This window comes from Anas acuta, chromosome 1 (assembly GCF_963932015.1).
Source record: "Anas acuta chromosome 1, bAnaAcu1.1, whole genome shotgun sequence".
NCBI classification, from domain to species: Eukaryota; Metazoa; Chordata; class Aves; order Anseriformes; family Anatidae; genus Anas; species Anas acuta.
In genome coordinates this window covers 146,051,827-146,079,422 of record NC_088979.1, presented here as the reverse complement: position 1 = coordinate 146,079,422, position 27,596 = coordinate 146,051,827, and the positions used below count along the sequence as shown (strand labels likewise).

Sequence of the window (27,596 nt, the reverse complement as noted above, 5' to 3'; positions counted from 1 at the left end):
TGGTTCCCTGGGGCACTGGGGGGGGAGGGAGGGAATATAGTGAAAAATATAAACACAAATATAACTACAAGATACTTGCATGGTTCCTAATTCTGTCTGTCATGAACTATATGAGACTCTTTATTAAAATGGAGACCCTTAGTATAAGGTCACCAACTGCATCTTTTTCCCTCTTGAAGGTCTTCAATTCCCTTCTTGTGTGTGATATGGAGGCTTTTCCACCACACCTTGCCTGCAAGGTGATCCTGTCCAAGACTGTCCTCACATGTGCAGCACGAAGAAGGATAACTCAAATGCCACCCTTCCCCAGCTGCCTTGCCTCATGTTTCTCACAGAACATTATATGTTCTTGAGTATTAACCTATCAAAGTGGATTTGTTCATCACTTTGCAAGCTGTAACCCTTGTAAAACTCATGTATCAATCACCAAGATCTTGTTCATACCTCTTTGTACATATTTCCCAGACTAACTACCCTGTAAAGCCACAAGGTGTTTTATCCCATCCAGGGCTGCCCACCTGCTGTTTCAATATATAGACATAAAACCAAATAAAAGCCAAAACGATGAAGACTTTGGGAAGTCTGACTTTCCTAGAATTGGAAAAGGTCATCAGACACTTGGGACAACACCTATAGAATGTGACAAAAAAAAAGTAAAGAGTAATTTACATTTATTTTAATGTTTTGTTCTCCCACCCCACAGCATTTATTATCGATATATTTGGGAATATTTTGGAACTTATATCTAGGACTCAATGTCTTTTTCTCTTGCTTGTAAGTCTCATTCACAATTCCATTTCACCATGACAAGAAGAACGTTTGTTGAGCAGCTTTCTGTTTTTTTTTTTCCTTTGCCTGAATATTTAGAAGTGTCCCAATATAATTTTTCACTTTTCCCTGTATATTATTAGAAATCACTTAATAGTCATGAAATATTTAATAATTACCAAATGGAAAGATAATAGCAAAGGAAATAAAACGAAAAGTTAAAAAGTACAAGGACACCCCAAGACTGTATCAATCATTCCAGTGTATGGCAAAGTGAAAGCAGAAAGAAAAGCCAATAGCAATTTGAGATACCTGGTTTTAAAGTACAGAGGTTTGTTTAGACTTCCTGTTGAAAAACTGCTTTTTTCTTCCTCAAACAAACCTGATTCAAGTGCATATCTGGTCGATTCTGGTTTCACTTTATTGTCTACACTTAGACAAGTTCTGAGGCCTCTGAGTATGTGGAGAGTTAGATTACTTTTGAACTTTATAGCACCCAGACAACATTGGCCCTTTCTTACATCTCCATATCTACCTAGGCAATTTTAATATCTGGATTAAACTGCATAAATATTTGTCAAAAATTTTCAAACATTTCACCTATTTTTGACAATATAACAAAAGCCCAAGCATGCAACAACTGCTTTGTACCTGTACCACAGACACTTAAGCCCTCATGGCTTTGTCCCAGTGCCCATTCTGCAAACTTGGGCTGTCCTTCCCAACACTGCATCCATTTGACTAAGGATCAAGACTAAGACCTAATTTCAGGAACTGTTCCCCCAGCCAAATGGAGGTGGTACACCCAAAGTGCACCGTAGTCAGACAGAGAACAGCACACATGGAATACCGGGGATTTAATGGCACGTGTTTGAACAGGCAGTTCTCCAGAGCCTTCTAACACTCATTTGAACATAAAACTGAGCACAGCTAGTTGCAGCAGATCAGACGTACAGCAGCTGTACCTTCCTACTTCAGAAAAGGGCAGGGGAAGTATTTGTTTGCTACCCTTTCAGGATGACTTGATATGCAGAAGGCCAGCTTCTTATTTGAAGAGACGTGTCATGCTATAAACATTTCTAGTGGAGCTTTGGTTAGCAGCACTTGCAAGAAAACCCTAATGAAAATAAATTGTTATGTATTTACCCATATGCTGAGGAGCATATGGCTAATGCATTTAGACACTGCTAATGAAGTTAAGACTCAGCTAAATTTGTTGGCTCATGGATAACGACTATTCTCAACAACCAAACTGAGCTGGCTATAATTTTAGCATTACAACTGATACCTGGCCATCATTCTAAGTACTGATGCTGCTGTCACGGAAGAACTTTTTTCCGAACATGGATTTCTACACATCACAATAGGAAGGTGAGCAGCATATGATACTGCTAAACTCCAGATCTACATGCAATATGAACAAGTTACAACATCTAAAACAACCGAGATTGCTCTTACTGCAGCACCAAGTCTATTGCTTTCTGTTTCAATTTCAAGGAATCACAGATTTTGTGTTTACTCCAATCCAATTCTCTCCAAGCCAACACTGATGTAAATTTAGCCAAAACTGAATAGAAGGCAATCAGATCTAAGAAATATTCCTGTTTTTTTAAGGCCATGTGTAGAAGTCCCTTAAATTTTACCACAGCAGCTTGAAGTCCTCTTGTTCATTCACATCACTATGAAGCCGCTCTTCAAGGTGAAGGTCCATATTTCTTGCAGGAATCTTAAATCCTTTGCATGACCACAGAGTCCAGGGAAAATTCCAGTTTGAACAGTTACACTGGGTCTATCTATATGCTGCTACCATTCAAACTCTGCATTATTTTAATTTCCTTAACCCAACTATTATGTAGGACACCTGTTTTATGTTCTCTGATGCTAGATTTCATACCAGAGCTAGCTTTAACCTAGCAGTACACACTTCTTAAAGAGTAGGCTACTGATAACACTCTGGAATTTGCTGTGATGAACTTGCAAATACAGTCTCCAAGAGGCACAATGTATGGCAAACTTCCCCTAAACCACTCCTAGCAGCAAGATGCCATTTTAATGATGCAGACCTCTACTTTGATGGATATTTGGATATTGGGTAGCCATTTCCCCATTGACACACACACACACACACACACACACAAAAAAAAAAAAAAAAAAAAAAGGCAATGATTTTGGTCAAGGATGGAATGGAATAGCAGAGAAATGTCCATCAGCACGGTGATCTTGGGGACTCACCTTATTCAGACATCTTCATTTATAGGCCAGAGCTCAGGCTGGCATTGATTCACAGCTCTCTTTGGTCTGTGTCTATTGATGGATCATTAAATTTCCTCCTGCCTTCAAACTGACCAGTCTATTAGAGACAGCAGTGGTATCAATGTCCCCAGATTTACCACAGAAAAGTCCCTAGAGAAGTCACTTAGGCATCAATCAGAGTGTTTCACCATAACATGATGAAAAACAAAGAAACAAACAACAACAACAAAAAAAAAACAACACCAAGATGTATGTACCAGAACACCATCTATGCCAGCCATTTTGTGGGTGGGTAAAAAGAGGCACAAGGTGAAACAAAAGAAGTGGATCTGCTTATTCAGAAAATAAGGAGTCTTTGTCCCAGTCAAACTTGCCCAAAATCATTCTGGGAGTCTGGGGAAAGCTGGGAGCATGATTGGAAAGTCTCTGCTCTCACTTGTACTGCTTTTGAAAACATCATTCTCTTTCCACTTAACAGGTAAAAGCCTTCTCATACAGCTAGCAGTTGCCTCAACTATTGCCTCCTTATCACAAGCAAGCATGAAGTATGCCAAAAGGAACTACCAAAACACGGCTTACAGAATACCAAAGACATGATGCTGCTCATGAATGAAATCTTCATCTCCTCTGAGAGACAATAACTCTACATCTCCACAGGAAGGTACAGGAAGGGCCCATCCAGGACTCTTCAGCGCAGCACAAATAGCAGTAGGAGGTGCTCTAGGCAGAGGGCACGCAGCAAGAAGCTGTTTCTTGGAATACAAAAGTGATAGTTCAGACTTCTTTCTCCTCTTATATTCCAAAATAAACATTATATATCATTCCAAGAAACATTATATTCCAAAAAAGCATAACCATCTTTCATGGCCACTGCCCTCAGGTCACCATTACCTACCAAGAAAGCATCAATGATTCACCCCTCTTTTTCTGTTACAGAAGACCTGCCTGTTGCTTTGTGCCCCACAATACCATCTTTAGCTTCCATAGAGGCTATTTAAAGAGAACCTGTTGATTCCACATTCAGGGATAACTTGTGAGCACAGTGATCAGAAACATCAAATGCAGGAACACCAAGGACATCATGTCTGTACAGAAGGCTTTCTTACAGAAGGCTTTCTGAGGAACATGCGCTGCTCTCCCTGCTGAGGTCCCACAGGCTCAGAGAGTATGTTTGGATGAGCCCTAGCACATCTCTGCCTGAGGCCCTTCTGAAAACCAGCAGTCCCGCTCCTGCTGAGGGGTGCCAATGGCATGTAGTCAAGCTGGAGTCAGCTAATTGCCACATATCAATTTCCTGCATTAGGCTCCCACAGCCAGGTACCGCACTGACTTTGTCAGGGTATTCAACAGTGCTAACGTCTGATCAAAGGAGGTGGCACAGGGTATCAGCTGAGACTAGGAAAACGTGTATTTGAGAAGGAGAGAGACTGGCTTTACAGGCACATGAAGTACACACAAAAACACATCTAACCCAGGTTTTCTGTCATGTTGCAGACTGCAGTGGCTAGGTTCAATGCATTTCATTTGACATAATACACAAATGGGTCTTCCGGTCAAGAAGAATTTTTCCAGGCCTTGAGAAAGACATGAAGCACCCTGTGAGGCCCATCGGGGTGCTCAGCAGCCCACAGTGAGTGCACCAGGCTGGTCTGTGGTACCATGGCTGCCTTTGCTGGTTCCACACAGCCACCAAGAGGCAAACCTCACACTCCCTGCTCCACTCCTCTCATTTATCTGTGCAAAGCAACACAAAACCATATGCAGGCTTTCACTGTCAGTGTAAACCATATTATTCGTGCAATTAAATCCAGGTCCACAGCCTTTCCCCGACCCTCACTATTTGCCTCCCTCCAACCTTGTTTGGGTTTACGTGCTGTGTCATTAAATTCCAGTACAGTAAGTGCTGCAGCCTCTCTCCAAGCATTGAGATACTGCTTTCTAGGCTGCAAATTAGACATGGGGTTAAATTCATCCCTGCAAGGACTCAGCCTTTTATTTTTCTTTACTTTTCAGTCAAAGGATGCTTTTGGCAGATACGTAGTGGAAAAAGATGATGTTTGCTCTCCGCTTCCTCCCTGCACACATACACACACACCCTCCTTCTCCACTCCCACCCATCAGCCATAAAACAACACAGCCCAGCTAGATCCCAAACTGAAAGCAAGACAAAGCATCCACACAGCCTCCACTTCCATTCAGCAGAAATGGGCCGCTCCAGGGTAGCCCAGGATCCACAAGTAGGCCAGGCAGAAATAAACAGAGTAAACAAAGAGTATCCTGTCCAAGCGGAGAGGGGCTAAAGAGAGTGATGTCCTTCATTAAAATGCAAGGCAGGGATGCAAGCACGCAGCCGGTCAAAAGCATCGCAGGAGCTTGCTAGGAGCACTCAGAGGAGAGCAACACATGTTCACGCCAACACAGGGACCCAAAGCACATCACCCAGTTGCACACAGCCTGCCTACCAAACCCCAAACAAGGCAGCCGAGGCAGACCTACCACCACCCCAAAACAGCACAGAGGCGAGCCCCAGGTTGCGGCAGGGCGGTGCTCTGCAGGAGGCTGAGCAGCGCAGGCAGGTACGGTACCAGGCGACCAGAGCCGCTCAAATGTCAGAGCCAGTGACATTTAAAAACAGCACAGCTGCCTTTTAAGAGAAAGATGGGAGACAGGGAGAAAAGCACAGCAGAGCCATAGCAACAGGTCAAGGGTTTGCCACGGTTCTTTGGAAGGAAGGGTAAAGGGGCACGGGCACTTTCTTGATTTTCAGAGCATTTGTCACAAAATCATTAGTCTAGGAATTAATAGGATAGTTCTGCTTATTTCTTCTGTAGCCTGCCCCTCTCACTCATGCACCTGCATGGGCTTCAAAGTCAAAGCCCACGCTGTGTATACCTTTGTGTCTCCTGTTATGCTGCTATGGGGAAAAAAGAGAAAAAAAAAGAAGAAACAGTATTTTTCCACAGATTGGTAGGAAAAATGTAGTACACGGAGAGATGGGGGAAACAGTCAGGAGTTCCTAGCACAACGCTAGTCTGTCTGCTGCAAGTCTGCTCAGTTACCGGGAAAATTGAACATGCTGCTTATTTTTTTTTGAACAGCCTAATCATATTTACTATTACATCAGACTTGCCCACCACAATTTGTTCTCATGCAATGAAGAATTTTTAATCTAATATCTTGGACTCCGATAATTTCCCAGCTGCAGAACTGCAATAATTTCATATCTTCTCATTTTTGAGATAAGCCGATTAACATGGATATGCTTTAGTTTCAGGTTGCGATTATCCCCCTCTTTTTTACTTGAGGGGAAAGGGGCAACTTACAGTAAAACAACTTTGTTTTCCCCAAGACAGATCTTAAAGTCTACTTTTCTGTGATGGAGATAGGTCTTTCCTGTTGCATTTCCCTTATCCCCTTAACTTTCAGCACTTCCCCTTCCTTTCTGAGACACTACATTACAGCATCTCTTATTTCAGGCATTTCTCAGGCAATATATTTTCTTAGAGAAAATAACTCTTTCAAGAAAAATCTCATGGAGAAAACATTTTCTCATTTAAAATACATTTGAAAGTTTATTAAAAAAGAAAAAGGAAAGAACAGCCCAGCACTATTGGTCAAATCTTGCTTGCACTGTTCATTCATTTTCAGACACACTTATAGAATAATAATGACAACAAAGGGAATGATGAGGCTTGATGTTCTGTTCACATATACAGTGGAGTAAAATGAGAATCTCCAGTAATATCAGTAGAACTGATTTACACCCATGTAAGCAGGGGAGAAAGTGAGCAAATCCTTGAATTTATGCCATTAGAAGCTGAAGAAAATGCTGCTTACTCCTAAAATTTTTTCAATACCTTTTGATGTTTACTTTTTTTTTCCCCCTAAAATCCCCAGGTCTGTGATTTACTCCATTATATCAGATGGACTCACCTTCCTTCTCCATTTTTTTCCCCTTAAATTTCTAGCAATCATGAAAGCCCAAAACCACGAGATGAGCACACTCTTTGGACTGGAAGAATATATTTGTTGAAGTGTTTGGATTTCTAAGTCTCATTCTGATGCAGAGGTTTTCAACTCATGTTGATTTGTAGTTCAAATTCAGCACTGGAAATGTAAACGTTCCGTGTATGCAGATTCCTGTACAGCACATGAGAATTCATTCCTCTTAGCCACTGTTCATTAACTCCTCTGAAATGGTTCAAGGGCTGGAAAGCCCTTTTAGTGGGATTGTGGCTTGTGTTTTCCCACGCACAACATTGGTGATACTGCACAGAGCAAGAAGGAGCTGGCCTATTTAAAAGGGAAGACCTTTAAATGTCCAGTTTAGTGAAAAGACATGTCTGCATGAACATGCAAGTGCATTGCTACTTCCTAAAAAAAAAAAACAAAAAAACAAAAACAAAACAAAAAAAAACACCTGCTGCTCTTGCAGTACTGTGCCATTGGCAGCTAAATCCCTAAAGTCCCTAAAACCTACCCCAGCCCTGAGGAAGGTGAGAGGCATCTCCTAGCTCTCCCCTGCTGGGAAAGGGAGGGAACGTGGTAGCTGTCCTACAGTGAGAGCACCTGTAACTTGAAAATGCTCTAGTCAAGAACATCCAGCAGTATAAGAGCAGCCCTCCTCTTACCAGCACATTGCTATGGGCAATGATTCTAAGAAAGCAGCCACATAGCAGGTCCAGAAAACATGGTAAAAAATGAGGGAAGAAAGAAAAATTACCAAGATTTGGACTCATCCCTGCCTGTTCCTATTGACTATAAGACTATAAACAGGACAGACAGTGAAACGTTGTAGTGCTGGATATACAGCCTGGTGGGGCTTGTGCTCCTGCAGTGTTCAATTGCTTAAAAACTCTGGCTGAAATTCTTATTTCTTGGTACTGCAAGACATAGTTTCACGGATACTTTCACTTATTTTCTCCCCAGAAGTTACTAAAATTATGTCCATTTTCTTCATTAGCCTGCTTTAAGCAAGTTCTATGAATGCAACACTGGTAATGAAATTTGCCTAGCAGATCACAGATAATAGTTTTCAGAAACTTTTTACTCATACACTAGTACAGGGTAAGCCTATCCACAGCATGTCAGAATAATTTAGTCTCCAGGCAGCTTTTCCTACAGCAAGTGTTAGCAGGTGACTAACAATAAGAGGATTTTGTCAGCAAAGACCTACGGAACAAGTCACTTCATGCCATCCAGCTGAATTCAAACCAGAACAATCAGGGTGAACTGGTCCATATTCCATACAATCAGCATCTCCTGTATCTTAAAGTCATCCTGTCAATCCTTTTCAAATGAACCAAGAGCAAATAAGTCCACCTTTTATGCTATTTTCTAAATGAAATCAGATGTACATGTAAAACCGGTATTTAAATGGGTTTTACCTAGTAATGAGTCAGATATTGACGGAACAATCACCATGAAAACCAAGGTAAGAAGCACTATAATCGCATTAATAATTCAAATCTCAGCATGGATGTTGATGACTGTGCACTTAAAAGAGGATATTGGGCTGTAGCTGGAGTTAGCCCAGATTTCCTGAAAAGTTGTTGGAACATAACAGAGACACACTTGGGAGATTTTATTGAGAGTCCAACCTGAGAAATGGCAGCTCCTCATTATTAACGTAACTCGGACAATCATTAGAAAAGTTGAGCAAGGGATAAAAAACACCAGCATGAACAGGCTGAGAGAAGGTGAAGGGTAGGAAGAGTAAGTGAATTAAATCCGGTGGCAGAATCCCCAGTACTTCCCCTCCCAGGCTGGGATGGGAACATTTGGGGCACAGAACAACAGCATTCAGTGGTAGCCAATTCCAGTTACTGCTTAGGAGCAAGCAATGCTACAAGCTTTAAACTAAATGTGTACCATCAGCAAAAACACAAACAAATAGAAAGGTCGTGCAAGCCAAAACCACTCAGTACAAACCAGTTGGGGCTAGTTATCGTAATCTGCTCTATTCACATAACTAAGTTTGTTTCACTGAGGGCATGAACTTTCTTGGAAAAGCTCAAGTAATTAACTGCAGGAGCTTATGTATTTTCTTTCCCCTCAAGTTTACTTTATCCTGAAATTAGTGCTGTTTGCACACAACTGTTTCACTCAAAAAGTGGAGTTTGCTTGTTCTTTCCAGAGGGGGATGCTTTAAGGGATGGTACTACTGAAGTGTAGGATCCTTTTCAATTCCTCCTACCTCCTATCCACAATTCACAATATTTTGGATAAATACAGATAAAATTCTTCCTTACCTCTCGGAAAAAGAGCAGGTTTCCAATGAAAGGAAGAGGTGGAGGATGTCTGATCCCTACTTTGCTTAGTTTGGAGAAGGCAGAGGTGGAGTACCTGGAACAAATAAAGAATTACATTAATTTTGGACCTACAATAAGACTTCCAGAGTAATTGGTTCAGGTGGCTTCCCTAGCTTCAGAGAAGGGAGAAGATGCTTTCTGTATTGGCCAAACAGAATGATCAGTGAGGTGGCATTGCTCAGCCACAGGAGCAAACACAAAGCACTGGTGCTTCTGAGAGGACAGAAGAACAAAAAGACTCAAACACAGGCCTGCAAACTGGGCAGTGTAAATGGAGAGCTGCTCCTCTTCCCCAGGAGGTCGTGTGTGCATCAGAAGCAACCCGCTAAAGCTACATGAGGTTAGAACGAAATTGAAATGGGCATTTGGGTTGTGGCACAGCTGGGAAAGAAGCAAGACAGATCTTCACATGATTATTTTCTTTTCCTTCTATCACCACTACCTATACAGATCACAGAACAGGAATTCAAACTAGTTGCAGTTGTGTGAGAGCCAAGACACTGTCAGTGTTTTCAAGTCAAGCCTAGTATTTGGGCCAGATATGCTGATTAAGTGATTTTCCAGCTGCCAGTCAGCAAATTAAACAAAGATAAAAAATACAGGGAAACAAAACCCAGACTGAAAAGCTTCGTGCATCCCTTGTTTCAGATGGAACTGTGGCATGTTGGCAGGCACGATACTGGGTGGGGGAGGAAACAACCCCATAGCCCTTTTACCCCCTTCTCCTCCTTTCTTAACACATACCAGTGGACTTCAGGTGGTGAAACCTGGAAGATCAGGAGCTAACAGCAGCAGTTTTGATTAGCCAAAGACACAATAATACTAATTATTATCACATTGGACACTATCACCAGGAGGACCAGGGCAAAAGATCATTGACATTAATAAAGGCTGTCTCTTCATTAGCATCCCAGCTCAGAGCAGTAACAATTTTAAAGAACCTTCCCAGTTGCCCCTGCTTACTGCATGATGTTTCGATGTCTGGGGCAATTTTGGTATGTGTGAACTACACTTTTTTGAGAGGAAACTGAGAAGAAAGTGAACTTGAGGCTCTACTCTCATACTTTATCTATTAACAGGGCAGTTCTGAACTAACTAGTGGTCCTTCAGCTTTGAGCCACAAGCACGGTGAGACTGTTTGGTCCTGGAGATCAGATTAAATCTAACCCAAAGTAAAAACCATGAACTGCATATAGTGTAGGTGTAGGGGTCATGATGTCAGCTGCCTTAGTCTGCTGAGCCTGCAATTCACCTGAATTGCATAAGAGACATAGCCAGAAGCAGTGCCCTGGGATCCCAGTGAGCTGACTCCCCCTTAAACCCAGCTGACAGTCTTGTTGACTCCAAAGACCGTGCTTAACCCACTGCTATGACTTGGACACGTCTGCTTTCAGATCCCATAAGCTACATAACGCCTCATCTGAAACACCCTACACGATGCAGGCAGGAATATCATGGTTTAATTAAATGGGCAAAGAGCACACAATTCCTGTGGGACAGGGAACATGGGGGAGAAAAAGAGTCGGTGGCAGAAAAAGGCCCTTCCCTCCAACAGGTGGGAAAAGATGCTGCTGTGAAGTGAAACATAGGAAATTAAGAGTACTAAACCTCATGTGACCAGCAAAACAGAACAGGACTTAAGTATCTAGTTAGCAGCTTTTTGTACTTGCGTTTCTTGAGATTTCCTGCAGCACAGTACCTATGCTCTTAATGGATTTTCTTTTGTGGAGATACTTTACAAAAATTATAATCAGAAGACACAGATCTGAATATATTTAAATATCAGCAACGTGCTTCCTATGTGGCAGTACAAACCTTCCCAAACACAAACCCTCTAAATAGAAGTGATGTCTCTATGCAGGAGTGCTATTTCAGTATTACAGAGTATTGTGGGAAAAAAAGGCAGAGAAGTCAAAATTTATTACACATTTTATATATATTATTGACTTTTTGGCTGCATAACTGATTTAAAAACAAACAAACAAAAAAAAAAAAGGTTTGTTTGCTTGTTTTTTTAAAAGCTGAAATACCTAATATTCTTTGGGAAGAAAAAAAAAACATTTTAACTTCAAAATGACAAACAGCCTACACGATACATTTTCTTCCCCAAAGAGAGGATTTTTTTTTTGCTGCTGTTTGAAATCTGCCTAAAGTGTCTTTGTGTCATAGCAAAGACCTCATCTTCTGTATGTAAACAGTAGAAGAGATGAAAATCTCTCTCAATGGAAACCAGTCAATTTTGCAGCATTTTCTGTTGGATGTTTTTACTGTGGAATACGTGACAGGTTACAAAACAGCAGCCAGAGCTGCAGCCAACTACTAATTTCACTATAGACTGGACACTGTATACCCCTGATCTTCTTGTACTGCAGACTCAAACAGTCTTACACAGCACAATTAATTGATGTGATCACCAAATATTTCAGAAGGAGCAGAATTAATGAGTATGGTGCTCAAAACTCAGCACCCAGGTTCATAAGACAAGAGCACACCTGGACTCCGTGGACTATTTATGCTTAGATGAGCAGTTCATCTTCATTAGCTTCTGAACTTTATTGGCAGCTCCATACCAATAATCTGTTTTCCTTTTTTCTCTTAAGAGTTTTTTTCTCTGGTATTTTTCATTCAGCTACATTTGAAGTAGGTTTTCAAAATGTAGAGAAATGGGGTTTACAATGAGATGGGAAGCAGAAGCACTGTAGTCAGTGAAGTGTACCAAAAAAAGGGCAGGGCCAGCAATAAAAATAAAATTAAAAAATCTCATCACTAAACACATATAGCTCTGTATCTGTGATTTCATTGCATTTCTGGTACTGTTGAAATGCCTGTAGTTTTGCAGAGAAGAGTATGCAAGTGCGTTGGGACTGACCATGTTGCACGCACAGAAGGAGGAATATTTACCATTACAAAGGTAATCTTGACTTTAGCCATTTCTAACATAACAGCTTATGTTTTGCAACCTTAATCATCACTTTAAGAGCTTCTCCCCCACCTCCCACCTCTGCAATATTTCAGCTCATGCCCACCAACTGAAGGGTGGGAGGAGGGAGAGGAAGGGGTGTTCTGGAGTTCATTAAAAAATAATTACAAATTAAAAAAAAAAATCTGTCCTGTGTAACACACAATGAACACCAGCAATGCATGCCTCTGACAGCTTCATGGCACAAACCTTTGCCTCTTCAGCCAGAAGCATCTGATAACTGGAACAGGCTAATTTATGTGATTCAGCTACTCAGCACACCCATGACACACACTTGGCCAGTAGCTTGCAGAGTTGTGCGCTAAGTAGTACCGGGGAACACAGTGGCCACGTTTTGTTGCTGAGAAGGGGAGAGGGGCCAGAAGATGAAGAGTGCAAACAGGCAGAATTGTCTTGCAGGTAGGCACACTATGTTCATCTTGACAAGCTGACATACAAATGAAACTGTTCTGAATCTGCCTTATCTCCAGCAGGAAGCCTTATTTCTCATTCTGTTACTTAATGCACTTCTGTGTTAATTTATCCCCCCCAACTTATCTGATAGCAGGCAACTTCCAAAATAAAAAATGCTGTTTCTGTGTGTGCACACTAAGGGTAGAAGTTTATTGATCAGACTAGCAAACAGAAAGGACAAAGATAAAAACTACTGGCCTTTCCGTAGGCTTAAGAGCCTTTATAAGGAAAATGAAAGAAAAAAAAAAGATACGCACAGCTATATTATTGCTCAAAAATATACATTTCCACCTTTTGTCTTAAATACTACCTGCAGTTCTGATACTTCATCTCAAAGAATCTAGAAATAGAAGAGATATTGGGACATGACCAAAATGACCAAAGATACAGAACAACTTCTCTACAAGGAATAAATATCCAGGCTATAATATTAACCTTGGAAAAAGAAGCAACTGATGCTGCATGACAAATACGTATAAAATCCTGTACGGCTTAGAGAAGATAAATAAAGAATTATTACTCATCATTGCTAAAAATAACTAACTAAATAAAAAAGCCACACACAACAAATAAATGTTCAGGTGGCAGGATTAAAATGAAGCACTTTTTCAAATAATCGATATTCTAACTATGGAACTCCTTGCTACAGGATGTTGTCTATTCTAGATGCTTAAAAAGCTTCAAAAAGTGATGAAATTAATGAAAGGAAAATCAGCAGGTATTTAATTTGTGAATTTAACAAATGTAAAAGGGAGACATGGAAAAAAGATTAAAGGGAAGGAGAAAAAAAATTATTTTCATAAGCAGGGAATTAGTCTGTAGGTTCCCAATGGCAGCATGAGATTAGACTGCAACAAAGCCTAACAGATAAAACTTCAGACACTTCAAGTTTTCTAAAGAAGATGTCAGGAAGGAACCTTTGTGCAAAGAGGGGCATGGTGAAGGTAAGACTCTGATGGCAACAGCATTGACTGGACAACCTACCACGTTTCCACTCAAGGGAGAAACATACCCTAATATTTACACATGTAGGGCTTCCTGCACAACTACTAATTTAAAACCCTGGCATTATATGTTGAATGAAGTGACAACACATCAAAAGGAACCAGAGGAACAGCAGTAATGAGGTGGATCAATAAACAATTCAATAACTCTTTGAAGACATTCAAATGGCCTCTCAGAGCTAGATGATCTCTGTGCAGATTAAACGTAACTGTTAAAAGAAAGTTGGCATCCCAAATACATTTCTGTAGGCCTGCAAGGCCGACTTAAGCTATCTGAAACACAAACTTACTGCCATGAGACACCATGCAAAAAAAAGGGAAGGAATCCAAACCAACAGCTAATTAACATAAGTTGCAATGCATATATGTGACAGAACTAGCTGTCTGCCTCACAAGTCCAGTACTGACCACCACTGAAAGAAAAAGTATTATATGGTCTACCATAAACTGCAATCAATTCTTACAGCAGATAACATTCACAAGTTGCCAAATCTGCATCACAGACTTCAACATACCATTGAAATCACCCCAAATCCCTCTCTCAATAGAAAGTGCGTCATTTCTTCTACATCTAAGTAATGCACATCCTAATAATATCTGAAAGCTATAAACTAGGACACTCAGAGAGGAAGAAAAAAAAAAAAAAAGTAATGTTTTTTAATCTTTTGGGGAGCTGGGAGGTGTGTTATTTTGGAAGACTGAGTAGGAAAACAAAGCATTTTGCTGAAATTATGGAAAACATTCCTGCCAAATAAGACATAATCATGCATTTTTCACCTATTTGCCTCTATTTATGTATACCCACACTAGGTCCCTGTTAACACTGGGATGTACTTTTGCTCAAAGTAGTGATAATATACAAAATAATGGTAGCCTCCCAAACATTACAGTGATGGCTCATATAAAATATATAAGCCTTCCTGGGAGCCCTGCCTAGAAAGCAGTCTCACCAAAGCACTGATATCATCCCTGGTCTCACTACAGAGTTGAAATTTCTGCTCTTAGTTCTCTCTGGGAATTTTTGCATTATGAATACTGCAGCACAACCACTGGAGAGCTGCCATCACACAAGTCTTTCTTCTCATCTGATACTCAGGACACGTAACACAGAAAATCACGATTTGGTCCAACAGAGGAACACACAAAACACAGGTCTTGAAAGCAGGTATTCCAGGGAGTATTCCAGCCAAGGCAGACACCACCTCTGGTTATTACCTCCAGCAACTGAACTCGCTGAATAAAAAAAAAGTCAGCCAGCCAACCCCAGAATGTAGGTAAGTCTTGAAGCACTCTCCCCCAAAGCTGATGGAAAACTGAGGAAAGGAATACTCTCTTACAACCTTCTTCGATTAACTTTGGGCAAAGGCTACCAAATTGCCCTTCACTGTTACCTATCGGTAGCTCTGGTGGAAATGAAGGTTTCTGCTGAGAAGTGCACTTGGATGTTTGACTACTATTAAGAAAAAAGAATATTTACAAGTACAGTTTTAGTGTATTCTTGAGATAAGCTTCAAAAGAGACTTTAGCCAGTTTGGGATGAGGCTGAGTACTGCAATTTCATTTTCAAGCTCAACAAATATATACTTTTTAAACTATGAATTTGTAGGGCTGTAATACCAGTTCCAGAGATAATGAGAACTTCCATGTAATGCCTGCTTGCCTTAATCACTTGTTTGCACTCCCAATGTTTGAATTTTGAAATAATTGCACAAGAATAAGACAGACATTACACACACTTGCACCATCTGCCTCCACAAGGGCAGATGTTTTCCAGCTGCGAAATGTAAATGACCATAGGATTATTATTCCTGGTGCATTAGCAAGTGCTTTAATGAAATAATGTGCAGGAAAGGCCAAATTATATGCCCAATATCACATTTATCCCTCATCTATCTGCTAACAATCATTTTTTAATCCATACTGTTCTGGTCTGCTGAACAATTCTTTTAGTGTCTCTTTTTAATAAGAGAAACGATAGGCTCAAGGGACTAGTTGTAATAAGGCTGCAGGTTGTCACAGTGCGTTTAAAGTTTGGGGGGTTGCTTTGGTTTAAAAAAATTAAAAATAGCAGTGAATCAAAGCCAATTAAACAAAAACAAACAAACAAAAAAAGCCCATACAGAAAAACAAGATGCTTCACGACGCTCCAGAGTAGCCCTGAGAGAGACAGATGGTCCGTACAGCAGGCCGATGACAGTATTTCATCACCTCTCTCAGAGTGCAGCCCCTTCACACTGGGCAACAACTTTCCCAAATAAAGAGCAAACGAACAAGTCATAAATACACACTTTCAGCCCTTCACAGTGGGCTCAACAGCGACTGAGTTCATTGCACACTTATATCTCTGTGGTATCCTTGCGAGGGGGAGGTGCGGCCTACATCCTGCTCTGGGCACAAAGCAGGAGTGTCCACGGGAGATGTGAGGTCTCTGGAGTATGGGGGACCATACAAAAGGTCCACAGGAAGCCTGGGGCAGAGCTGAGTCCTCATGTCACAGCCCACTGCCTTACCTGCAGGACTAGCCTTCCTTTTGCTCCCCAGGACAACCGGCACCGTATCTCCTCCTTTTTCAATTTCCTTTTCCCACCTTTTCCTCACACAGATGCCGTGTGGCATGCATGAAAGCAGTACCACCTCCAGGCCCTAAGTGCTCTTGCTTCAAGCCATGAAGACTGAAGTTTGCAGAAACAAGGGTGATGTTACAAACATGATTTTCAGAAATGAGTAAAACTTCATAAATTTTTTCCTCCCTCCCCATGTAATCACATATCTTAATTTTGTAATTAGGCATCTTAATTACATAATTAAAAGGACAAGAAGTTTCAGCTTAATTTGCCTTGCTAATTGTTACGCAAGGTCCTTTCCTCATGATGTAACTCCACGTGCAGACAACACGGCACATGTTGCTGTGTGCACCACAACCCTTCCTACATGCCAGCAATAATGGTAAGGACAAAGGTTTCATGTTTAAACAGAGGGAGGAAAGCCTGCTTAGGAGCCTGATCACTTCAGGTTTTCAGAGCCACACAGCAAACACTTGCTAGGCCTCTGACCCACTACTTCATAGGGTCTTCAGCGCTTCATGGCTCACTACTTCATGGTCTGCAGCGCTACAGTGGCTGCGTTCCTGAAACATTACCTAGCACACACATCAAGCGCCAACACACCATGCAGGCAAAGCCAAGTCGTATTCCCAACAGCACACTTGTACCTCAGCTGTCACTTTCAAATCCATGCTGTTCTGGTCTATCAGACAACTCTCTTGACATCTGTTGCTGTTGTCAGGGAACTGGTTTTCAAGTTCAGGTGCGGTACTGCATTCCTCAACAGCCACAGGACATGCAGAGCCACTCAGTGCTGTTACCACATGGGAGAAGTAAAGGACAAAACTGCTTCAAGATAATCAACACTTCCCAGTGCATCCAGGCCTGATAGGGCTTCCTTGACTGAAGACGAAGTGAGGAACGCAGTCCTTGCTCCCTTTTCCAGACCAGCCTCTTGGCATGCACCAAAGCGGACAAGGTGTTTCTGGAACAAACCTCTAGGCATCTTCCCCCTTTGTAATCTCAAATTAGCAGCACTGACAGACTGCAGGGACAATTCACCTCCCTTCAGACCATTCTGGATAAATGCAGACAGACCTCATGATTGCACTGCACATGAAATAATTTTTTAAACTTATTTATTAAGGTTAACATCAGTGGGGCACCACCCATTCTGGGCATGGAACATTGCAGAGGTCCTGCCGAGCAGAAACGGATGTGATCAGGGAGCCAGAGATCATTTCAAAATGTGCAGAGTGCCTGAATTAATGGTCCACAGCCCAACTTGGTTCCGTCATTTCCTAACTTTTGTGTGCTTGACTTTACAACCTCCATAATGTGCCTTTAATGCAATTTTCTCTATGCAAGTTCTCAGGTTTTTAAAAAGCTCATTAAAAATCCATCACATTGCATCACTTTGCATCCCCAGGGGTCATCAAAAGACCCTAGGACTGCAGCAGAGGCCTCTGCCAAGTGAGCGAACAGCAGAGCTGACAGAAGAAGCAGGTTGTCTTTCATGTGAGGGAGCTGCGAGGCACAGCCTGCCGCAGGGTCTCACCAATAGTTCCTCAGGGAGAAAAAGAAGCAAAATTGAAGCATTCCCCAACTGATCTCTGCCTAACACAGTCCTGCATTCTTCCATCTCATCCATTTATCCTCCTCCATGCAGCTATTTACCTAGTTTCTCCTTCCCTAGACACATTCTTCCCTAGACCACTTGCACAAGTCCCCTCCTTTCTCATCATATTGACATTCACTTTACTCAACCTTTCCCTCCTCCCCAGCCACACTGCAAACAGGTGATGGGTGAGTGGAGAGGAAAAGGGCTGGCAGAGAGGTGGGACAGGCACTCTGCTGGCAGTTTTTGTGCCCAAGCCTCACTGATGCTATTGCACAGGCTACAGACAAGTCTTTTCTGAGTTGTTGTAGTTGGAACTGCTCGCAGGGACTGGCCACCTAGTCAACCCTCTGCACAAAGGGTGGGAATATGCTTAGCAAAGACAGAACCAGAAATACTAGCTTAACGTTATAAATAGGTTAAAAAAAAAAAAAAAAAAAGATTCAAATGAATGTGTGCTAACTTCAATTTTTGAAGGCTTCCAATTGACCCAAATTTGCACGAGAAAGGCAAAGGGTACATCCACTGACGCAAGAAACACCTCCTCCCACCCAATACTGCACAAATATTAAATTAATATTTGTGGAAACTAATATTAAAGTCAAAAAAGACCTCTCGTATAAAGTAAACCTAGAAAGATACTCAAAATAAAGCAAGCAGCAAGCAAAACAACGTTTTTCTTAAGCTTCTCTGTCAGAAATGATGGAGCTCATTTTAACTGAGATTTTTCAATAATTCCATCTAAGACACCAGCCCTAGGAAACTTCAAGCCCATCTGGTCAGAGTTTGAAAAAGCAATAGACAATTGAAAAATAGAGTTGTATAATGGGAGCATCATACAACCTTAATTTGTGGTGCTCTCAGACCCACCTATAATTAAGTATGCCAGATTAGAAATAAAGGAAGTGCTGGCTCAGACCAAGAGCTCACATAAAAATCTCAGCTCATTGTTAGTTATTTTACGCAAGTTATAATCCATTATAGTAAAGGGTGACAATGACAACATTGTCTGACCTTTAATTACAGGAAAGATGCTATAATACTGTACATTACCAGACAGTCAAAGATAAAATTGAAATTAATACTGGAGACACTGCCTGCTCCCCAAGACTTGGGAACTGGGAGTACTCTGATGCTACAAGGAGAAAGGTTGCCTCTGGTTTTCTTTTCTTGCCTTGATTTTCCTTCCTCTTCTTCTTCCCTTTTTCTTTATTCTCAAAGACATCACAATGATTAAATTACATTTTTCCCTCCACTTCATTTCCAAACCATGCAGATACAAAGGAGGCACAAACACCTCTGGAGGAGTGATCCCATGGCCTGGAAGGTGGCTGAAGCTGCCGCGTTAAGCAGCATAGAAGGAGCCACTGGAAAATAAGAATGCTTCAGGGAACAAATGTTAATCTACTACGCCATGAAATAGACCCAAAGCTGGCAGCAAAGCCTGAGAACTAAGCAAGAGAAGCTACCACACACACATCTAAAAAGTGCAAGTCTAGAGATTTATATTTTGCTATGTGATTTAATACCACTAGAATTAAAGTGAAGAGTGTCTGGAGCTCCCTTAGTGAAAAGCAGAAAAGCATTGTGGTCACCAAGAAACAATATAATTAATTCCTGGAAGTGGAAAAGGTGATCCTTCCATTCTCCTGAACATACGAACAGTAAGCGGCAGTTTGGAAGTTGGGTTCAAAGGCTTGTGGAAATACAAACACACACACAAATAAATCCAGCCTGCTCTTTGCACCTTAGTCATGCCTCCATGAGGTACCTATGGGCTGACAAGAGTTGAGCCCACATGAAGGAAGAATAGATCAGAAGAATAGATTTTCATAGAGTGAATTCATCATGTAAGAGATAATGTGAATAGGAGCAAGGTGTATGCGCAAATATTGTTGCCTACATCATCATCAGCAGAATACCCTTTAGCAACTGTAGGCATGAGACAGGAAGAACAGTGAAACTATTTTAATTGACTTTCAGTGTGCTTGAAGAGGCAGTCACCATCCCCAGCCTGCGTAAGCTACCGTGGGCCACTAGCCAAGGCTGATAACTACTACTACAAAACAGAAGGTAGTTGAATCAATGCCAAACAAAGCCAAAGGAAAAGCAGAATTTCAAACTGACTGAATGAAAGGATCACAGAAAGAAAACTTAAGGAGATACTCAGAACTCAAAAAACTGCCAAAAAAAAAAAAAAAAAAAAGTGAACTCAAGCATTGCTCCCAAGTGCCATCCAGATTAAAAGCGGAACAAAAGCATCCAGGGTTTCCTGGAACTCTGAATCACCCATTCAAACAACAAGGCGACTGAGCAACTGAGTAGAGGCAGGAATAGCAACACTGGGTATGCGCAAGCTGTTAAACCCAGAACAGCATGGACTGAAAGGTATTTTCCTTCTTTAATCACTGAAAAATGCAGCAGCATTGTGCATTACTTGTAAAACAGCCGGTTGGACTGTTCAGACAGAAGTGTACTTTATAAGCTGACATGTTCCTCTCTGGGCTGGTGGTTATAAAAAAAATGCTTGTTGCACATTATCTCATCTTCTGACTGCACTTTGAAGTCCATTCTGTCCATCCCTCCATGACACAGACAAGCTCCAATCCTTAAGAATAATTCTCTTAACTTTAAAGAAACCTTTGTTCAAGTCAGATAATTTTCATGTACAGGCTGACATGGAAATGGTTTTCCTGGAACAGAGTTGATTTGCATTTCTTGGCGTCACAGCACATGACAGCTTACTCCACAGTCCGTTCATCTGGATCATCCATAATCCACACGGTAACAGTCCTCTTTTCCATGAAGCAGTTGTGCACATGACAGGAAGAGCTAATTTTAATGAAGTGTCTTTGCTCGCATATCGGTCATGTTCTTTCTTGAACTGTTTATCTGTCAGGCTGGTGGATGCAATTTGTAACCATTGCTCTCAGCTAACAAAGGAAAGTCCATTACTGTTGCCTGCTTCTTCTACGCTTGGGTCTTTAACATATGACAGGCTCCTACACGAGTAACATACCATATGAATGCATTACATACACACACACAGCATTTCTCAAAGGACCCACTATTGCACTCCTGTCCCAGCTCACCCTCTCTCTGTTATTTAAACGGCCTCTAATGCTCCTGGCACACAAAAGCAAAAGGCTTCAACACCTCAACAGCAAGTTCACTGAGATGGTGACCGTCTTTCCATTACACTGCACAGCCTTCATCGTTGCCCTGATCGTTGACAGGGGTTCCTAGCTCCTGCTAAAGTGAAAACGATAAATAAATCATCATCATGGGGTCCCCTAATGGGAAGGGAAGTCTGCATACTATCAGCCGATTACTTTTTAACTACCACCACAGACTAAAATTCCAGAGGGAGGTAACGATAGTGAGTCATTACTGTGAACGATTCACCTTCACTTAGAGGCAAGAGGACAGCTGACACCTGGAGAAGCCAGTTTTCTTCAGCCTCCCTGCAAGAGCCTGGGTGCAGATCACTGATATTTTTCCAGAGGCAGAACAAAGAAACTAGCGGCTTTAAAAGAGGTTAAGAAGTTGATAAAATAACAGGACCAACAAGAGACTTGAGATCTAGAACAGAAGAGCACAAGAGCAAGGCCCGACACAAACTACAGAAACCCCAGCAGGAAGAAAGGCTCTTGTTGAAAGAAAGGAAAGGCAGAGTTTCAGAAGTCACATACTGGACAGGGGATGCAGGATCCTCACCACATCTCAAACAAGGCGTAAATTCAGATACCAGGGAATAGGTTCAGTAATTATTACAGTTGTGTATTTTTAGCACTAACTAAAACAATTATTATTTATTTATTTTTATGCTTATTACAGGCCTGTTTTGTTATTTCCAGCTTCAGTTTGTCTCCAAGGAGCTAACCATAAACACGAAGCTAGAGGCCTGGAGACGAATACATGCACTTACTGCTTGGTGCCTCTCCTAAGTGAGCCAGGCTGAAAGATCCAGTCACACCAAAAAGGCAATGGGTTATAAGCTTTGAATCGGATGAGTATGAAAAAAGACACTGAGGAGGAAGTATTAGCACAATCCGCTCAAACCAAGTAAAGACAATTTACCATGTGCCCAATGAGGTATACTGGAAAATAGTGACCCTCACTGGCCACTGCTAGAGCTCTGGGAACTCTTTAATATTAAAGCTTATCTTCAAAGTGGTAAGTGAAACAGTGGCTGCAATGTAAATGCCTGGCAAATACTATGGATTCCTAGGATGGCACACCACACCGCATAATGGCTCTTTTATTTAGCTATTCCTAGTGCAGTTGCAGAGTAGGTAACTCAAGCTAGATTACTTTTGATTCAAGAAACCATATTTTTATATTAATGTATACATCCATATATGTACATCCATACACACACCCACACACTGTAACTGCTCAATTCCCCACAGAACAAAATGATTATTTAACTGCTTTGTATGTCTTGCTTGCTGTTTGTTTTCTGTACGTCATGCTTTCCTGCGTGCTGAGCATCCACCTTTCACATATCCCTTGAAGGTGTATCTGCAGCAGAGGTGACTTAAGATGACATTCTGCTACCATGCACTCACACTGGCATCCTTCAGAAAGGGCTATTTCTCCTCCCCCCCAGGAAGCTGCCCTGCTGAACAACACTCAGGGAAAACCTAATATGAAAGGCTGAAGATTTTCTACACTAGTCCTAGCGGTTGCTGTTAGGTTTGTTCTGTTCCCTTCGTTTGGCTCTCTGCTGCAGACCCTGGTCCCCTCACAATCTCTTTTATTTCACAACCATGCAAAGGTCCAGAACCTTCCCATGACCAACACTCTAGCTCAGTGACCTCTCAGTTGGTGTAATATCTTTCTACACTCAAGAGAAAATAGAAAAAGATAAACTCTGAGGATTCTCAGAAAAGGAAAAAGAAAATGGAAGTATGTGAGGAAGAAAGCAAGTGGCTGCCTACTTGAAGTGGTTTATGAGATTGATTGGTTTCACTTTTGCATCCACAGCTACCTGTATCTGAACAAACAGTTTGAGTGTTTCTTAAACAGATGCAATAGGAAAGTTAGAAGTTGTAACTGAGGAAAGCACAGTGTAGCATCCTGATGAAGGTGAACGGTCTGAAAATTAAATAGCCTCACATAACTTATACCTAACAAAATGGCTAGGACTCTCTATGCTAACAATACTGAATTTAACATATCCCAGAACAGTTTGAGTATTAGAAGGATTGCCAGAATAATCCCGAAATATAAAGGGACAGGAGAAAAGCAGAGGTAACAAGTCAATTAGCTTGATAACATCCCTACACAGAGTAATGGAACCCTCAGTTTGGGATGCCGTCAACAAGGAATTAGAGGAAAGATGAAAACTTTAATTGATGTTTTTAGTATCATCAGACAAGCCTTTCATTTTATGTATTTATTTATTTATTTTTTGGGTGGGGGAGCAGGGCTGATAACTATAACCCTTTCAATAGAATCAGTTTGGGTTAGTCCAATGCACTAGAAGCAATAGACCACTTAAATCTTGCCTAAAAGACATCACACTACATGGAGAACTAATATGATACTAGGTTAGACAAACTATAAACTGGCTCAATTCTTGGCCACAAAACATAGCTGACAACCACAAGGTATTTATCAGCAGGTGCCTCAGCAGCATGACTTGCAGGGATAGCTCTCCATTCACTAATAAGAGGAATTATGAATTACAGCTATTATAAATCTGACCCCAGATTTTCTGTGCCAAGGGACAGACATGTCCACCAGGCTCTCTGTCATCCTGCTGCTGTAAGGCCACTGGAGTGGCCATGGGACTTGATAACTGGAAATTTGTCCTGGCAGCTATTTGATAAGTGTTGGGTGTTATACACCACCAGCAACAGCCCTGCTCGCTTTAACATCAGGAATCCCATCCTGACCATGATATTTGTAGGGGAACAATTCAGTCAGCAGGTCACCTATTAGACTTGGGCTGCAGGAGGCAGTTGAGGCATCCCAAAGTGCTTGCTTGAAAGAGCAAACTGCTGAAAAGTGTTTCCCTTCCCTCTGCCACCCACCTCCACGTATCCCCTCCTGCTGCTTTCCCTGTGTTCATCTGATCCTTGCCTGTGCTGATGCAACCACTAGATCAGCACACAAAACTGGCAAAAACGAAGTTCTTTTGCTGGTGGTATTGTATCTAGAAGGAAAGAAAAGGGTGCCCATGTAGTTAGCCAGACAGGTCCACCGAAGGGTCAAGTGAGTGCCAGAGTCAGCACCAGACAGGGGTGATGGGAAGGGGAATATCCCTTCTGGCAGCAGCAAGCCATGAGGTCAGCTCAGTCACTGTGTGAAATGTTTCCCTTAGACACCGCGTCTCTAAAGCCCTTTCCTGGTAAAGTTAACACTGACACAAAGCTTGGTAGGACGGCACAGAGCAACAAGGACAGGCTGCAACTACAGAAGAGGGAAATGAAGTCATCTGGCAGCCTGGCGAGACATCTAGGAAGCAGAAACACAGATCGTACCTCCAGCACTGAAAGGAGATGGAGCATACAAAGACTTAAGCAGGGAAAAGCTCTAAGAGCGAGCAGCTTTCCATCCTCCCTGACAAAGCCAAACAAATGCATGGAGCTCAGTATAGCCATTACAGAAACATAACCCTGAAAAAGATAACATGTCTTGGGATGCATTAAGATTAAAGCAATTAACCAGGGGAGCTAGGGGACTCACTGTTGCTTTCAGGTTTTAGAAGACTGCCTTTTTTTCTGTCCTTAAAATAAAAAAAAATAAAAAAAAATAATAAAGCCCCACCACACATCATACCTAACAACAGGACTTCCCCTAGCAAGTCTGAAGGAAAACAGCCTGAATACACAGGAAGTCAGACTAGATGGATGCATAGCTCATTCTGGTCTATAAATAAACAACTGATTAACTATCACTCTAATTGCTGTTTGCTATCGATGGAAAAGGGACTATTTCCCTCCTTCTCCATCAGGGAGGGATTTGTGCTACCAATACAAATCAGTGATAAAATCACGGAACTGGCCCCTTCCACACCAATGCAGCCACACAAGTAAAGATAGCAACAAAAAGGCTTTGGTTAGAAACTGGCAACAGCTTATCTATGAAGACAAATACATTGCCTCTTTAAATGGGAGACTAAGCAGAGATACCAAGCAAGCTAACAATTAGCAAAGCAGCACCAGACATGTTTAGGCTTTTATGAACTGAAAGGTTTATTAGGATCAAGCACTTGACTTTTATTTTAGTGCCTTTCCCTACAATGTAGTTTCATTAAACATGTTTTAGAGTATAAAGCCTTCTATCTACGGACCTTATTAAGAGGGCACAAGCACTAACAGATGCACGACCACAACACCGCTACCATTTGGAACTTTATAGCACGTCGCTGCAGGATTTTCTACAGCCCTCTGGACAGAGAGAAGAGTACATGTGGACGTGTGAGTAGCTGTAAAGGATGCTTTCCAATCCACAGCTACCACCAACAACCTGAAGCATCTTTTAAGAAAGGAGGGGGAAAAAGTGAAGAAAAAAAAAAAGCAAAACTTACCCTTTCACTGCACCCAAACAGACTCACTAATAAGTACTGTACTTTCTAAAGACACACTGATGTGAAGAACCTCTACCCAAGTCCCCTCTCCAACATAAAGTGAGAACCAACTCATTTTCTAATCTACTCCTAACCACCAGACTTGATGAAGTACATTCTCAACTTCTAAATGCAAGCACCCAAAGGAGACCATGCATCCTTCAGCAGCTGTGCCTGCCCTGATTTACCACTCAAGGAGACTCAGACAGGCAGGATTATTTATTCCATTAGCAACAGATGATGAAACTGAGACTTGCTACTATGAGCAGGCCACCTGTGGGCTTAGACGTCCTGAAAATGAAGGTTTTGTCACTATACTTCTCTCCTGACAGATCAGAGCCAGAAGAGTTGCCATTTCGAATCTGAAACAAGTCTACCTGAATGGAGTCGTAGCACTTGAGAAAGGAAAAGAAAAAGATTTTGACAGCAGGACTTGGTGGTGGGACAAAATGTGGGGATTGGGCTATCAGGAGTGCTTGGGACTGAGCTCAGGCAGGGAGGATTTCACAGTTGCAGCTGCTGGCACCTTGGCAGAAGGGTAGCTGTGCCTCGTACCTGCTCCTAGCTGGCAAAGCACAGCAAGGAGCAGCGGGGCCGTGACTCAGAGGCCCCGTGTTGTGAAACACCAGCGGAGCAGTCAGCCTGGGCTACCGCTGCTCCCATTGTTCCTCCAGCAAGTTGTGGCTGGTGAGAACGCAGGTTGCACGTCTCTAAAGCCTGTGGTGGTGGTTTGTTTGTTTATAAAGGCAATTCAGTGCTTAGGAAAGACGGTACGTCAGCTCAGGCAGTTGAGCCGCTCTGAGTACGTGGTGATTGCAGCATCCAAGCTAGCTGCTCAGGCTCCCACACCTTGCCAGGGACTTTGCCAGGGCCTTGCTTCTGCTCAAGCAGCAAAATGGCAGTTCTGCGCTCAGCTGATACAACTCCCGTGTTAGGAAACTTTTAAACAAAACAAACTTTCCTGGATTTAATTAAAAAACACAAGAAGAAGTAACCCAGGGGCTGCATACTCCACATTATGCTCGTTTATTGGAAATGCATTTTGGTGTTTCTCTCATTTTAGAGGAGAAACCTTATGCAGTTTGCATCGCTGCCTGCAGCCACATTTTTCAAACTGGGGTGTCAAAATACAAAGTTCTTAAATCCATGTTTAGCTATGCAAGCAAAGGGGCTCTATCTTAACCAGCCATTGCACAGGAATTCCCCAGCAACAAAGGTGCAGGTGCTCAACTTTTTCTAAAGAAAAAAAAAGAAAAAAGTTGTCATATTATTTATATATGTGTCCAAATGCAGGCACCTGAGGACAGCAGAGCAAAGACGTTTTGACCACAAAGGCCAGAGCAATTAAGATGATAGAAGTGCCCAGCTGCAACAGCCTACAGCTGTACTAGAAACTCTGGGAAGAAATAGGAAGAAATATAGGGGTGGGAAATAGAAGGGAGGAAGGATGAGGTGAACAGAGGTGTATGCATTAAGTGTGCACCTTAGAAAGAAGAAGAAGGCTCCTGTTCTCCTGGTGCCTCATCTCACCAACATGCAGCTCAGCCCTGAGAAGCACGGAGCCAGCAGGCTGCTGCCTGCCCCGCGCCTTGCAAGGCAAAACCGAAACTGAACTGCAGGCTCTGCCCTACTGGTTCCATGTATAAAATTACCTTGGCCCTCAAAAGCTATAATTTGAAGAGCAGAGACACAGCTCTCACACAGCTGAGACGCACAACTGGCTGCTCAATTCTACCGAGTGTGTGCCGTCATGAACCCCTAATTATCTGCACCGTCATGTATAATTATTCAGCCTGAACATGTAGGAATTGTAAATACGGGAATGTTAGGCACACTTTCATACATTCAATAGCATCCTATGTTTGTACACAGGCGACTCTCAGTGAGTGTATCTAAGATCATACCCTCAGAGGGGCAAGCAAAATAAATAAGAGATCTAATGTACATGTCATTTATTCCAGGACCTCATATGAAAACAGAAAATCATTTTCTAAAATATATAATCAACAATTTTCTTTTTTTTTTTTTTCTTTTAAATAATTGGACACAGTGCTTCCATGACCTGCACTGACAACAGAAATTGAAGC

General features: G+C 41.9%; 1 protein-coding gene across 5 annotated transcripts in view; it reads right to left on the bottom strand.

The window, feature by feature from the left end:
* Positions 1 to 27,596, bottom strand: part of TBXAS1 (thromboxane A synthase 1) — a 242,936-nt gene that overhangs the window by 169,904 nt on the left and 45,436 nt on the right. For all 5 annotated transcript variants that reach the window (XM_068663699.1, XM_068663731.1, XM_068663698.1 and 2 more), the window contains one exon: positions 9,273 to 9,366. In XM_068663699.1, the coding sequence (XP_068519800.1) occupies positions 9,273 to 9,366 (94 nt within the window). The remainder of the gene's footprint in view (positions 1 to 9,272; positions 9,367 to 27,596) is intronic.